We start from the raw sequence: 13,793 nt of genomic DNA, 5'->3' as shown, positions 1-13,793 counted from the left end.
CTGAGGTGGGATGGAGGAGAGGGAACAGTAAGCAACAGTAGCCCAAAAACAAGCATAAAAGTCAATGATATTACACAAATGAAACCCCAGACTAAATATGTAAAGTGTGAAGATTATTATAATATTTATTTTGTATATACAAATAGAATGTAAACAAGCTGTGCCATGTGTACAGAGCCAGGAGACAGACCTAGTCTCGTGCTGTGTTACCTACCTGGCCATGTCAAAAGCCTGCGACAGGCAGCTGTCCAGGTTGAGGTAGTGGCGGACCATGCGGCGGGCACCGTGGCGCTGCCAGTCCAGCACGTTGTAGCTGATCTCGTCCACCACATGCACCGGCACCACCGGGAACTCCTCTAGCACCGGCATGCCCGCCACCAGCCGCCTCAGCTCCCAGTTGGACTGCACTGCGATCAGGGTGGGCCCGCGGCGCTCCCCCTGAATACAGCGAGAGGACAACGGTCAATAGTGTTACCAGGGCTGTGTTCATTATGCACCAAACGGAAGAAATTGGACTGAAACCCAGAGGGAGGACCTGCACTTGCCCAATAAGAAATGCTCATTTACGTTTTCAGTTACAAAACGACACTGCTCTATCCTATTCATCTGTGATAAGCATATAACCTTACACCTTCAATAGCAAGTCTGAAAACTTTAGAGACAGAGAAGGCCTAAACAAAACAACACATCCGAGAACAAGCTGGAGAGATCAATAGAGTGGCAGAACCATGCAGGTTACAGGGGTGCAGTGGATGGAGGTACCTTGTAGTTGAGCAGTATGCGCTGCAGGGCTCGGTGGATGGCCTTCACGTCGTTCTCAGCCCGCACCTCAAAGGTGTGTTTCTCGGGGGGCAGGAGCTCTTCGCTGGTCTTCTCCAGCAGAGCTGTACGCTCTGCCCCATACAGGGTGTTCAGGTTGGGCATCTGGTTACTGCGAACCTAAGGTAGGAAGGGGAGGAAGACGAAGGGGACTTGATGTCTTTTTTTCTTCAACAATTTCCTAGGAAATGACTTTAAAATCACTCTCTCGTCACATTTGTGTAATGAAGCATTATACAAGGGAAAAGTCAACTATTTTAAGGGGAAATCTGATGTGTAGGGTGCTTGGGTACAGAGTAGATGAGGTGTGGTCTTACCGTGTCCAGGACAAAGATGCTGGCCTTGCGCTGTGAGGGGATGAACAGGCCGAACAGGGCTTTGTGGCCCTGGCTGTGGTGGTAAAGGTAGATGTGTCGGACGCTCCCTGGGGAAGACAACACAACGATACTGATTCAACGCTTCCATCGTCACGTTCCATGTAAGGGGTCGTGTGTTCATTAGGCACCAAAAGGAAGAAATGCCAAGCTGAGGTTGATTTACATCATAGTAAATGTCAAATCAGTCAACACAATAATATATATATATTTTTTAAAGACCGGTAAAGAAAGATTTACAAATAGATGTCAAATATATGGACGACACATTGAGACACAGTAGAGAAACAGTGAAGGGAATCTGCAGTGTCAGTGGGAGCTAGTCCTACCAGGCTCAAGGTAGCTGAACTGGGCCAGGGACCTCATCTCCAGGTGCTCCAGGTCGTACGTCTCAGCCTCCCGGCCGCCCAGGTCCCGGACCAACTGCTTGTTGACCATGCACATACAGCCCAGCTGTACCAGGGCCCGGAACAGCAGAGGGACCTGGGGGAAATAGAGAGAGAGAGCGAGAGAGAGAGGGTTGTTCATTAGGCACCAAACAAAATAAAACAGATTAAAAACATGCAGGGGCTACCTGGACTTTTATTTTGAGAACTTATTTAAAACCTTTTTCTGTTTATAAAAAATTTGTACTACACACACGGAGACTAACACTCAAAACACAGCCATTGATTAGATTTCCCTAGCTATGAAATGTTAACCATGATCAAGACACACAACAATGGATTCAGGAATACAGTACAACACGAGGAACATGACCTTGTCCTATCCTAACCCGTAGGTAGGTACCTGTGTCTCGTAGACCCCCTCTATGTCTGGGGCAGAGAGGTCAGCGTTGATCTCGTTGATGTGCTCCTGGTACATGTCCTCAGGGACAGAGTACTGGTACAGGTAGTAGACGACGTTGGAGCGCGGCAGAAGGCGGTTCACCTGCACAGAACAAAAACCAGAGTGCTCAGTCATCAAATAATAACAGCAATAATGAGAAATGTTACTTTTATAGTGCTTTTCATTACAAAGAAAAAAAAAAAACTCAAGCTTTTAAGCGACACAAATAAATAAATAAAAAGCCAGGCAATTTGAAACCGCCGACATATCATTCAAGAGTAGACGGACGCTCCCGAGAGGGTCGGGAGGCTTGAGCGGTCAGCGAAGGGAGATTGATTAATAGACCCGTGACAATCCGTCTCTCATTAGACTAACAAGTACCTTCTTGTATGTGGCTCCCTCCTCCTGCTTGGGGACCTTCTGGTTGACGTAGAACACCCGCGGGATGTTGAGCTTCATGCAGTGCAGGTCACTGCCGATCACAGCCCACAGCTTATACAGCCCAGGGTGACTGGTCTCTGCAATCTTAGGGAGAGAGAGAGAGGAGAGGACAGGACATCCAGTCACACACAGACTTCTGGGTTTAAGCATTCTATTTAGTAGGAAGATCATTCACAAGATATATACAGGTTGTCTTCCTTCTGCTCTGTACAGTTCCCATGAACTATTCTGAAACAAAACAAATGGTATTTAGAGTTTTAGTCAGCGTGGACACAGTTTAAGCCTAGTCCTGTACAAAATACTTTTTTTTTTTTTTGATCAGCACGAGGCTTGATCTGTGACCCGGAAACCGGCCTAACTAAATGTTATTTGACACCCCCCCCCCCCCCCCCCCCCCCCCCCCGTAGGCCTAACTTAACCCACCTGTACGATCTGCCAGGGCATGTCCAGGATACTGCGCGCCGTGCGGCGGAGGAAGCTACCCAGGCCTGTGGCGGGGCCCGCGTCCCGGATCACCCCTCCCCCCATGGCCTGGACCTCGCCGTCCAGCAGGCGCCGGCGCTTCCGGCGCTCCTTCCTCTGCCGCAGCTGCAGCTCCCACTTCTTCTTGTGGTAGCGCAGCCACACCAGGCGCGCCTCCTGCGTTTCCCCAGTGGGTGGTGGAGGGCCGAGGATCTCCCTCCAGGACTGGGTGAGCTCCATCTCCTGGGACTCCACGGCCTGGCTGTTCTCTCCCTGCGACACCCGCTTGCGCTTCGTGCTGATCAGTATGGCCGGCTGCAGGGGTCGGGCAGGCATCCCAAAGTCCTCAATGTCAGCCGCCTGCCCTGCCTCCATGGCATGATGGGCCACCTGAGAGGGGGAGGCAAGAGAGGGGGAGTGGCGTGAGTGGGTGTGTGCGTCTTTCTGTGCGTGTCGCCGCTAACCGGTGGCTAGGCAGCTGTACCTGTCTCTTGCCCTCGCTGGTGAACAGCTCGCTGATCTTCTTCTGCTTGTAGATGTCGTTCTTCTCCAGCAGCTTCTTGTGGAGCCAGTCCGGGTGGCGCACTCTGGGCACGGGGTTCTTCACCTACAGCCCGGATCACAACGGGACCAGATAGGGTGAGCAGCGAGCACGGAGCAGGTACAACTTGAAAGAATCTACATGGATCAGGAGTAGGGTGAAGTTGCACCTAGGCACTGGTCTTTTATCAGTTTTGCACCCCCCCCACTAATGGGCAAGGTTAGGATTTGGGGAGGGCAAGCTGATCCTAGATCTACACCTAGGAGCAACTTCACCTCAGAGCCACAGATCAGAGCTGCTGTGGGTTTACCTGTTGCAGGGCAGCTGGAATGGTGATGATTTTCTGGATGGCACTACCCAATCTCTCAATGTAGTAGCTCCAGTCAAGGATCTGGAGAGAGCCCATGGCTAAACTCATTAGTGACAGTGACTCAGCTAAAACGCTATAAGAATTGCGTCACTCTTATAAAAATTAAAAATATATAAAAAATATAATAAATCGCCCATTCAGTACATCAACAGTCGTTGTATCGTGCCAATATGGAAGCGCCATGAAGTTAAAATCGCCCAGAGACTTACGGAGCGGATGTCGAGGTCGTGGAGGCTGGGCATCTTCAGCCACTTGCGCAGGAAGTGCTTCTTAACACTGGGTTCAGCTTGGAAGATAGCCAGGGGGATGGCCCTGTCAGAGAGAGAACGAGAGAGAGGAATTAACACTTCTCCACTGTCGTCATTAGCAATAAGCGACACTACGCTAAAATGAGCTGAAGACAAAACGTGAAGTGAGGAGCCATGACTGTCAGTCTGTGGTCGTGGAGTGTGGGTCGGTCTGCCTCACCGCTCCGTGACCGGCGTGCCCTCTGGCTTGCGGGAAATGATGTAGCGGCAGCTCAGCCCGGCGTCCTTCACCATCTGGTCACCCAGGAACTCGGCCAGCCGCTTGGCCGTGCTGATGGTGTTGGACTTCTGCTCGCCATAGTCCTCCAGCTTCCGCGACATGGAGCGGTTCTCCGAGATGAGCTCAAACAGCTCCGCGTCCGGCATGTTGGCAGCCTGAGCAAAACAAATCCCGTCAGGACACAGCACAGTAGAATGGGGAATATTATTACAACGGCCCAGGTTGGATCGCTCTTTTAGTACATGGATGAATGAAGAAGAATTGATCAAATGTAAAGTTATCACACACAGGCGCGCGCCGGGAAACAAACACGTTACCTTGCTGTAGAGCACGTCGAGCCAGTAGTCGGCCACCTTGGCCACCGAGTCATACACCTCCTCTAGAGTGGTGCCTTTGAGGAAGGCCTCGAACACAGACGACTGGAAGATCTTGATGAGCTGCAGCTCGCCTCGCCTCTTCACCTCGAAGCCCTTGAGCTCGGCCAGCGAGCCGTCCTCGTTGAACACAGCGTACCTGGACACAGGGCAATGTCGCAATCAGTGTTATCAGGAGAATGTCGCAATCATGTGATTATCAATGTCATTGGCTGGATTCTCTCTCTCTGATTGTTGGGAAGGGCCCGCAAGTAAGCATTTCATTGTTAGTCTACACCTGTTGTTCACAAAGCATGTGACTAATTCAATTCGATGTGGATAAATGATGCCAACTGGCCACCAAGAAAGGAGAACCATCATTCTCCATATTCCCCCCCAATCGTCAGTATGTACCTTTTCTTCAGTTTCTTTCCCTCCTCTTTGGAGGCGGGCAGGATCATGGCCAGGTAGGGCCCGTCCACCTCGAAGAAGATGCTGTTTTCCGCCCGCGTCTCATAGGTCAGCGAGGCAGGGTCCACCAGCTCCTGGTACTGGTCGTTGGTGAAGCCTTCCTTCACCATGATGTTGAGCATGGCGCCCGGGTAGGAGATGGTCACCTTGGGCTTCTTCTCGTTGCTCGTCTTCACCACAAAGTTCTCGGGGAAGGTGTTGGGCAGGACGCACCAGATACCATCCGTGTCCAGCTCCAGAGGCCTCCTGTAGTGCCACAGACAAAACACAGTAACATAAGTGGTCGAGTTTGCATCGAAAACAGAAAATATATATTGGGGGGGGGGGGGGGGGGGGAGACTATGCTGCCCTACCAAGCAAAAAGGCAGTAACTGCTCATAGCGTGGAACTGAGAACAATTGCTTTAATTTACCTTGGTTTCACAGTAACTTTATGCAGTTACTGCTAACATGACCCCCGTTTTCTCAAAAACACAAGAGGCAGGATACTTGTCCACATGATTAAGCATGTATTTAATGTAGCAAAAATAACATTAACTCATTTTTAGACCAAATGAGCAGTTACTGCCTTTTTGCTTGGTACACAACATGCTACAATTTCAAAGATTTAACCAAGTTACAGTTCATATGAGGAAATCAGTCAATTGAAATAAATTCATTAGGCCCTAATCTATGGATTTCAAAAGACTGGGAATACAGATATGCATCAGTTGGTCACAGATGCCTTAAAAAAAGGTAGGGGCGTGGATCAGAAAATCAGTCAGTATCTTGTGGGACCACCATTTCCTTCATGCAGAGTGACATCTCCTTGTCATAGAGTTGATCATGCTGTTGATTGTGGAATGTTGTCCCACTCATCTTCAATGGCTGTGGGAAGTTGCTAGATATTGGCGGGAACTGGAACACGTGGTCGTACATGTCGATCCAGAGCTTCCGAAACATTCTCAATGGGTGACACGTCTGGTGAGTATGCAGGCCATGGAAGAACTGGGACATTTGCGCACAGATCCTCACGAAATGGGGCTGTGCATTATCGTGCTGAAACATGTGATGGTGGTGGCAGATGAATGGCACGACAACGGGCCTCAGGATCTCATCACGGTATTCATGTGCATTCAAATTGCCATCGATAAAATGCAATTGTGTTCGTTGTCTGTAACTTACGCCTGCCCATACCATAACCACACCGTCACCATGGATAACTCTGTTCACAACGTTGACATCAGCAAACCGCTCATCCACACTCAGCCGTACACGTGGTCTGCGGTTGCGAGGCCGGTTGAACGTACTGCCAAATTCTCAAAAACGATGTTGAAGGCAGCTTATAGTAGAGAAATTAAACATTCAATTCTCTGGCAACAGCTCTGGTGGACATTCCTGCAGTCAGCATGCCAATTGCACGCTCCCTCAAAACTTGAGACATCTGTGGCATTGTGTTGTGTGACAAAACGGCACATTTTAGAGTGGTCTTTTATTGTCCCCCAAAACAAGGTGAACCTGTGTAATGATCAAGATGTTTAATTGGCCTCTTGATATGCCACACCTGTCAGGTGGATGGATTGCATTGGCAAATGAGAAATTCTCACTAACAGTACTGTAAACAAATTTGAGAGAAATAAGCTTTTTTGTGCACATGGACAATTTCTGGGATGTTTTATTTCAGCTCATGAAACATGGGACCAACACTTTACATGTTGGGTTTATATTTTTTTTTCAGGGTATATTCACTGTAACAATAAAAAAATACCTGTGACCATGCCATGTACAGCCATGGTGAAGCAGAGTGCTGTTCATGCATGATCCGTGTGCTACCCAGCACTACACACAAGTCTCTCTAAAAAGACAAATCTCCATGACATGAGTGCTAAAAAAGAAAGCATTCGAGAGGCCTTCTGTAAGAGGATGAACATTATTAAGTTACCCGATCTGTTCCACGAGCTCTCTGGCCTGGGTGATGATGTTGGCTCCGGTGTAGCACACTATGCCAGCCATCTCCATGGAGTACCAGCGGGCCCTAGTGGAAAGACATGGCAACCACACAAACACAGCAGCACTGTCAACAGTTTGCAAAAACATTTTCTACCTACTGAACACAGCCCAGATCATTTTTCTCGCTCTCGATAAAAGTAAATATTCCTCTCTGGGAGGGGACGGACGGACGGACGCTGCACCTACCCTTTCCTCATGACGTAGCCATAGAAGGAGTTGAGGATGCACTTGTGGGCTAGCTGGAGAGAATCGTAGAGGATCTCCATGTTCTTACAGCGCTTCACCAGGGCAGCGTCACCACTTTCCTGGGCTGCAGACAGTTTCTTCTTCCACACCTGCAGTACACAGAGGACGGAGAGGAGAGAGAGAAACACTTAACACGCTGCGGACAGGCATAGTCCCTGGAATCATGCTGACAAAAAAAAAAAGAGAATGTAGCGACAACAACAACAACAAAAAAGATCAGAGCCAGCACGGTTTGGGTTGGCACGAGTGTAAAAATGGTATTCCTCACCATGTCAAATGCACACCGTGCGTTGTATGCATGACATCTTTGGGGCTAGTTTCTAGTGGGAGAAGAGTAAATAAGTATGGTAGCTCTTTGGCAAGTACCTTGTGCAGTCCCTTAAACTCATAGCGACGGTCTCTGAAGGCTCGCACAGTGTCCACGTAGAAGGAGTTCTCCCTCTGGCAGATGGTGGTGACCCGCTCCTCCAGCTTGGTCTGGCGGACCTTCTTATAGGCCCTCCTGCAGTAGTCTGGGACAGAACAGACAGCGTGCGAATGTCATGAAGTGAAATGCACAACAGTAACTCACCGACAACTTCTGGGCCAATCTAAAAATATTTCTTCCTCGCTCACCGCCCAGGCGTTTCTTCTCGTGGCGGGCCTGCTCCTCCAGGTTGAGCTCATGGAAGGCCCGCGGCCGGCCGTTAGGGAAGAGCGGAGGAAACTTCTCTGATTCCAGCTGCTGCTGGATGCGGTGGAACTCACTGCGGCTGGCCGGCACTGCAGACAGGGCGGAGCAAGCAGGTAAGCGGGAAGGGAAGAAAGAGGCAATTACAATTAGGGCAATATATTGAATTAATACAAATTAAATTTTGAGCACGATATTCCAAATGCCTTTCAATCATCATTTAATTTTTTTGAGCGCCTATGTCCGCTTGTTGCCTTTTGGTCTCGTCTCCTTCTGTGCTGGGTACCTCTTCCCATTTACTCGCATGCACGCACACAAAGCCCCTCCCCCTGCCACTCACAACAACAAAGATGAGAGATCACTTCTTCCTCTCTGACAAGCGGTTTCCACTCGCCATTTGGTCCAACAGAAAATCGGGTTATATGGACACTGAAGATAGGCCACCTGATTTGAACATCTGAACAAAGTGGACAGGCTAGCACGCTGTTCAAACCGTTGGAGACGGACAGAAGGGTGTGCTCATGACAATTCAACTGTTCTACCTTACTAGCTGGCAAATGGATCCAAGTTGGCTAAACTTGAAATATAGAGATCAGCTGGCTTACTCAATAGCATGTGGGCTTGTGCTTGAGACACTTAAATGAGACTTGAATATATTTTCTATAATGCCTGCTACTTGAAGTCATTCATTATTAGTGAATGTGCAGTATGCATGGTTCTGGTTAAATTTGGAACAAAAATGGCATTTTCATAGACTGAGTTGGAAGCCAGATCAGTGATTATTGAAAAAAAAAAGCAGGTTAAATTATTTTGATAAAAATAATTAAATTATTAGTGGGTTTTATGGTTGTGGAAGACATATTTAGCCGAGGTATAAACTTCACAAGCCCTGAATTCATTTGATTATTGCTTGAAAGTTTTAAATGCAGTGTATTTAAAATTGTACAAAAAGTTTTTTTTAAACAATGAAATATATTTCTGGACAATTCGTAGCCATATTGCCCAGCCCTAATTACCATTAAAAACAAAAAAAAATGTTTTAAGTGAGAAGTAGGCATTGGCATGAAGCCCCCACCCCCCAAAAAACTGACAAAATTCACATGGAGCACCAAAATGCCTACTCCACCCATGCTCTACCAAGGTTTTCCAGCACACAGCTTTGACCTACAGTAGCTATGTTGGTCTATTGTACTTCAAACAATGTGTATGAAGGTTGCTTAGGATTCAAACCTTCTCAAACAGCTAGCTGCTAAAGGCTAAAGTAATTTGTGTAAAAACCTTCCATAACCAAATATATTCCTGTTCGTTAGTTAACCGTTAGCCATCTTTCAGATGACTGGTGTTAGCTAGTTACAGAGGCTAACTGCTGTACGTTGGGTACGCACGCTAACGTTAGCTAGGTAAGGCTAGCTAGCCATCTAATTGGTCGACATGAAAAATATGTTAGCATTGTCGGAAATGCTTTAAAAAGGAAGCACATCGTTGGTTCTTAAATGGACAGAAATGGGCACGAGAGCGAGCGATAAATGATCAACATGTAAGAAACTATTGCACCTACAAACTTAGTCGATCCAAAATGTTTTATGTCAAATGGTCACTTTATGGACACTATAGTCTCGTTTTAATCCGACGACTGGAATTTGAGCTAGTTGGGTGGAAATTGTTTTTCTGAAAACTACCTTGTTAAAATTCCAGTATGTGGGTCTTGGTAATGCCCGGACAGCTAATGATGAAAGTTCTCTTGTGTACCTCGATTTTATTTTATTTAACTAGGCAAGTCAGTTAAGAACAAATTCTTATTTACAATGACGGCCTAGGAACAGTGGGTTAACGACAGATTTTTTTACCATGTCAGCTTGAGGATTCGATCTAGCAACCTTTCAGTTACTGGCCCAACGCTCTAACCACTAGGCTACCTGCCGCCCCCAATCAAGTTGATTTGCTAATTTACATCGACATTGGTGTCATATTGGCTTGGATACGATGGTAGGTAGATATGAATTTAACATTGAGCTTCAGCCATTGTGACAAGTTACATCTCTGAAATAGACCGTCTCTAAAGCAAAGCAAGGGCTTAGGGTGACACTGGTACAGCAGCAGAAAACAGAAGCCAGTCTAAAAAGAGCTGACCTCCGCAACACAAGTTAGTGTTTTACGTATCCCTATATTTCTGTTATTATGGGGCTATCATTCAGTCAAGAGTGCGCCTGCGCAGGGAGTCTTGTCGTTGATGGACCTAGCCTGGAATGGCTACCATGTAGTGTGTTCATACAGTATAGTAAACTTTGTTAAACTGGAACCTTGTCTTTGTGTCATTTCAAGTTAACAACACACACACTACAGGAACTTACTGATCTCCCCCCTCCATTGCCAGCTCATCTTCCTCTGACAGTTGGCCCCCGGCTTGTTGAAATCGCAGGCAGCACACGTGGCCTCGTCAACCATAGCAGAGGGCTGAGGAAGAGAAAGGGAACAGAACAGTGTTGCTTTCTGGAGCATTGCCAGACCGAGCCCTTTCGAAATGATGCACGCAATAAAGGGAGCATCCATTGTTGACACGTGCGCGCATACACACAGCAGTGTAGTTTACCTGCAGGCGGTTGGTGAGGATGATGTTGGGGTACATGGCCGCCACGTCCAGATGGTAGATGAGTGGACACTCGATCCTGTTGGGGACCTCCTTCAAAGAGAGGAGCTTCTTCTTGATCTCGTCACACACCTGCAGACAGGGCAGATGATGATTCATGGAAAGTACAGCATTTCATTGCGGAGAAAAGAGAGAGAATGTATTTTCCATTTACACGCACACTATGGGGGTCAATTCCAATGTTCCCCTTTCTTTAGGGGGAATTCCTTTATTCTTTGACAATGAGAGTGGATGGTGTTTTGTGGCCCGAGATTGTACATCAAGAGAAGTTGGTAACGCTATAGATGTCACCGTTTTTAAATGTAAGGAGACGTAGGTTGATGGCATGATAATAGGCGGGCCACAATGGAAACAAGTCTAACTTTTTGTCTATATAATCCTCAGCAATTTTGGTACATGTATTGGTTGGCCAGGCGTGGCTTCTTTATGTACTGTATTTTAAATCGTTAAATCAAATCAAACCTCGTTGAAGTTGGTGACTTGCTCCAGGGGAATCTTCTCCTCCTCCTCGATGGCGTGACGCAGCGTTTCCTCCACCCGCTGAAGCAGGAAGTCAAATGCCGCCGGATTCTGTCCAACACACCAGAAAGAAAACCGTGTCAACAAAACACGTCAACTAAATACCCACACAGGCAAATAACGGACTGGGCCCCGAGTAGTGCCATACCATTTTGAAGCGGCAGGGGATGTCGCTGCGGAACACGCCGGACTCTAGGGCCTCCACGTGACCCCCCACGTAGGTCTCAGAGTCCATGACGTGACCATCGTCTGTCAGCTTGTTGAACACCTGCTCCTGCTTGTTGGGGAAGACGATGTTGGCATGGTAGGCCTGCACCATGAGCAGCGCCTCACAAAGGGTCCCCGAACCCTTACGCAGCACCTGCACACACAACCACACACACCAGTGAGCAATAGTCCAATCCCACCACCCGACAGTACATGTTTCAACTGACAAACTGATAGAGACAAACCTCATCCGGCTCCATAGGGATGATGGTGCAAAGAGCAAAGATGAAGGGGTGGACGTACTTCATGTAAAGATAATACGTGGCCACGGCATCCGACACAGAGTAAGTGGCCAGAGTCTGGGGACACAGCCATGGGAAAACCAGTCAGACAACCAAACTGCATCACATCTACACCCACAACTTGAACTCGTTCTAAATTCACCTTTCCTCCATCCCGTGCAATCTCTCTTACACGCCTCCTTCTCAAAATACACTGGAGAAGAGGCTCGAAAAGGGGAGGGACCTTGGACCTTCTCCTCCAACACGATTGAGAAAGCGGCGAGGAGATCGGATATCAGGACTCAGAGAAAGACATTGAGATAGGACCTATCTCACCACTTCTAAAAGCGGTGCCTGTGTTTGTGTCTCCCAGAATGCACCAGCTGACCTGTGACTCCTCTGTGGCCATGCGGCACATCTCCTCGGGGTCCAGCTCCACTGGGTCATAGCCCAGCTTGGCCTTGGCCGCCGCCTTCAGGTTGTGACTGCCCACCGGCAGGTAGCTGTCACGCTTCACCCACCTGGTGCACACACACACACACACACACACACACACACACAGAGGTGGGTTAGACAGTTTGTGTTAGTGTGCGTGTATCATTACTTGTGCAGGTACAACACCACACAGATAGCGAGGCACTGTGTTATGAGATGCATGGTGACCCTTACCTAAAGGCGTCCATGTGGATAGCCTGGCTAGCCCTGTACTCGCCCTGGTTGTCCTTCTGGAAGCCAATCTCTCTGTACATGTTCAGGCCGTGGTGGGCAGCCCTGGTCTCCACAAAGGGCCTTTTGGAGCGGAGAAGTGGAAGAGGGAGAGAGAGAAGGATGAGGGGAGAGTGATGAGGCAAGTGGGGGGGGAGCAGTTGAGCACAGTAAACCAAACTAAATTCAGTAGATCAAAGAGTTGATCGGTTGATCTGTCCCCCAGACCGCCTCACCAATCGAAAAAGTCTCCGTTGTAGGTGACAAAGATTTCGGGCTTGGTTTCTTGGACGTGCTCGAACCATCGCTGAATGAGACCCGCCTACAAGCACAGAACACAGCATGTCGTCAAGTATGTATGTCTTTATATTGTACGTATTTACGTATGCCCGTAGGCATTTACTTGTCTTTCGTTATTGATGCTCCCCTCCTTACCTCGTCCGGCTCATTGAATACAGTGAAGGGTCCCTCGTACTCTGGCTTAGGGGTGAACTCAAAGTCCTCAATGTCCTCAGAGACAATCTCTCGGTTTGTGATCAGGTAGCCCTGGCAGGAATCATGAACAGTTAAGACATCAGTTAAAGAAGCAGACAGGAGACCGACAGGAAGTCCAGAGCTCCAGATTATGACTGAAAATCGGACATCCTCATTGTAGACCCAGATCGGGATGTGCTTTTGTGCTAACGACAACGAAGATACAGGGATGCAAACTGCTGAGGGCCCAAAAAGGTGACACTTTTTTTGGGGGGCATTGAAACATGCAAAAAAAAAAACTGCTAGGTGGGAATGCAGGTTTTAACCAATTAAACAACAAAGAATATGATCTACATGATCCGTCTCTGTGTGTCAAAGAAAAAGTGGTTAATGTTAACCTAACTCGCAGATTTAAAAAATGTAAGAAAGAAATCCAACTTTACTGCAAATAAGAAAAACAATACACTAATATTGCTGTTAGCCATGACAGCCTTTACAATAGAACGCTTGTGACCACACACACCTAAATATTGCACTTAGGGGAAAAAACACACATCTTAAGTAGAAATAAAATGAAACAAACAGGCATTCTATTTTTGCTCTATTATAGTGGCCACTATAGTAGACATCGTTCAAGTGCACAAGCGCAAAAATAACATTCACCGATCCCCCCCCTCACTCAAAGTGGTACTGTCCAGTTCAACAAAAGCCTCATCTTTGGGCTACACTGCACATTATTACATTGTACACTTCCTGCCTGTGGACATCTGTTTTACAATGTGCCAGCAGAGCTTAATACCATTTGTTGGCATAATTGATCTCTTTCAGGCAGAGTAAACCTGGCATACCCCTTTATATCCATGGTATTG

The 13,793-nt window shown here is 47.7% G+C and overlaps 1 protein-coding gene across 2 annotated transcripts in view; it reads right to left on the bottom strand.

Annotated features, from left to right (window-relative positions):
- pole (polymerase (DNA directed), epsilon) overlaps positions 1 to 13,793 on the bottom strand; it is a 37,785-nt gene that overhangs the window by 5,938 nt on the left and 18,054 nt on the right. For both annotated transcript variants that reach the window (XM_031830389.1, XM_020489542.2), the window contains exons 10-35: positions 12,886 to 12,996; positions 12,687 to 12,772; positions 12,415 to 12,534; positions 12,134 to 12,266; positions 11,710 to 11,823; positions 11,406 to 11,618; positions 11,201 to 11,308; positions 10,682 to 10,810; positions 10,443 to 10,545; positions 8,037 to 8,183; positions 7,788 to 7,933; positions 7,362 to 7,510; positions 7,108 to 7,200; positions 5,131 to 5,433; positions 4,681 to 4,876; positions 4,304 to 4,518; positions 4,045 to 4,147; positions 3,776 to 3,856; positions 3,409 to 3,531; positions 2,886 to 3,314; positions 2,403 to 2,546; positions 1,983 to 2,123; positions 1,523 to 1,676; positions 1,137 to 1,243; positions 763 to 939; positions 215 to 438 (exon numbers count right to left, since the gene is read on the bottom strand). In XM_031830389.1, the coding sequence (XP_031686249.1) occupies positions 215 to 438; positions 763 to 939; positions 1,137 to 1,243; positions 1,523 to 1,676; positions 1,983 to 2,123; positions 2,403 to 2,546; positions 2,886 to 3,314; positions 3,409 to 3,531; positions 3,776 to 3,856; positions 4,045 to 4,147; positions 4,304 to 4,518; positions 4,681 to 4,876; positions 5,131 to 5,433; positions 7,108 to 7,200; positions 7,362 to 7,510; positions 7,788 to 7,933; positions 8,037 to 8,183; positions 10,443 to 10,545; positions 10,682 to 10,810; positions 11,201 to 11,308; positions 11,406 to 11,618; positions 11,710 to 11,823; positions 12,134 to 12,266; positions 12,415 to 12,534; positions 12,687 to 12,772; positions 12,886 to 12,996 (4,049 nt within the window). The remainder of the gene's footprint in view (positions 1 to 214; positions 439 to 762; positions 940 to 1,136; positions 1,244 to 1,522; positions 1,677 to 1,982; positions 2,124 to 2,402; positions 2,547 to 2,885; positions 3,315 to 3,408; positions 3,532 to 3,775; positions 3,857 to 4,044; positions 4,148 to 4,303; positions 4,519 to 4,680; positions 4,877 to 5,130; positions 5,434 to 7,107; positions 7,201 to 7,361; positions 7,511 to 7,787; positions 7,934 to 8,036; positions 8,184 to 10,442; positions 10,546 to 10,681; positions 10,811 to 11,200; positions 11,309 to 11,405; positions 11,619 to 11,709; positions 11,824 to 12,133; positions 12,267 to 12,414; positions 12,535 to 12,686; positions 12,773 to 12,885; positions 12,997 to 13,793) is intronic.

Source organism: Oncorhynchus kisutch, linkage group LG8 (genome assembly GCF_002021735.2).
Source record: "Oncorhynchus kisutch isolate 150728-3 linkage group LG8, Okis_V2, whole genome shotgun sequence".
In the NCBI taxonomy this organism is placed as follows: Eukaryota; Metazoa; Chordata; class Actinopteri; order Salmoniformes; family Salmonidae; genus Oncorhynchus; species Oncorhynchus kisutch.
Note: the sequence above shows the minus strand (reverse complement) of the source record. Positions and strands in the feature narration are given on the sequence as shown.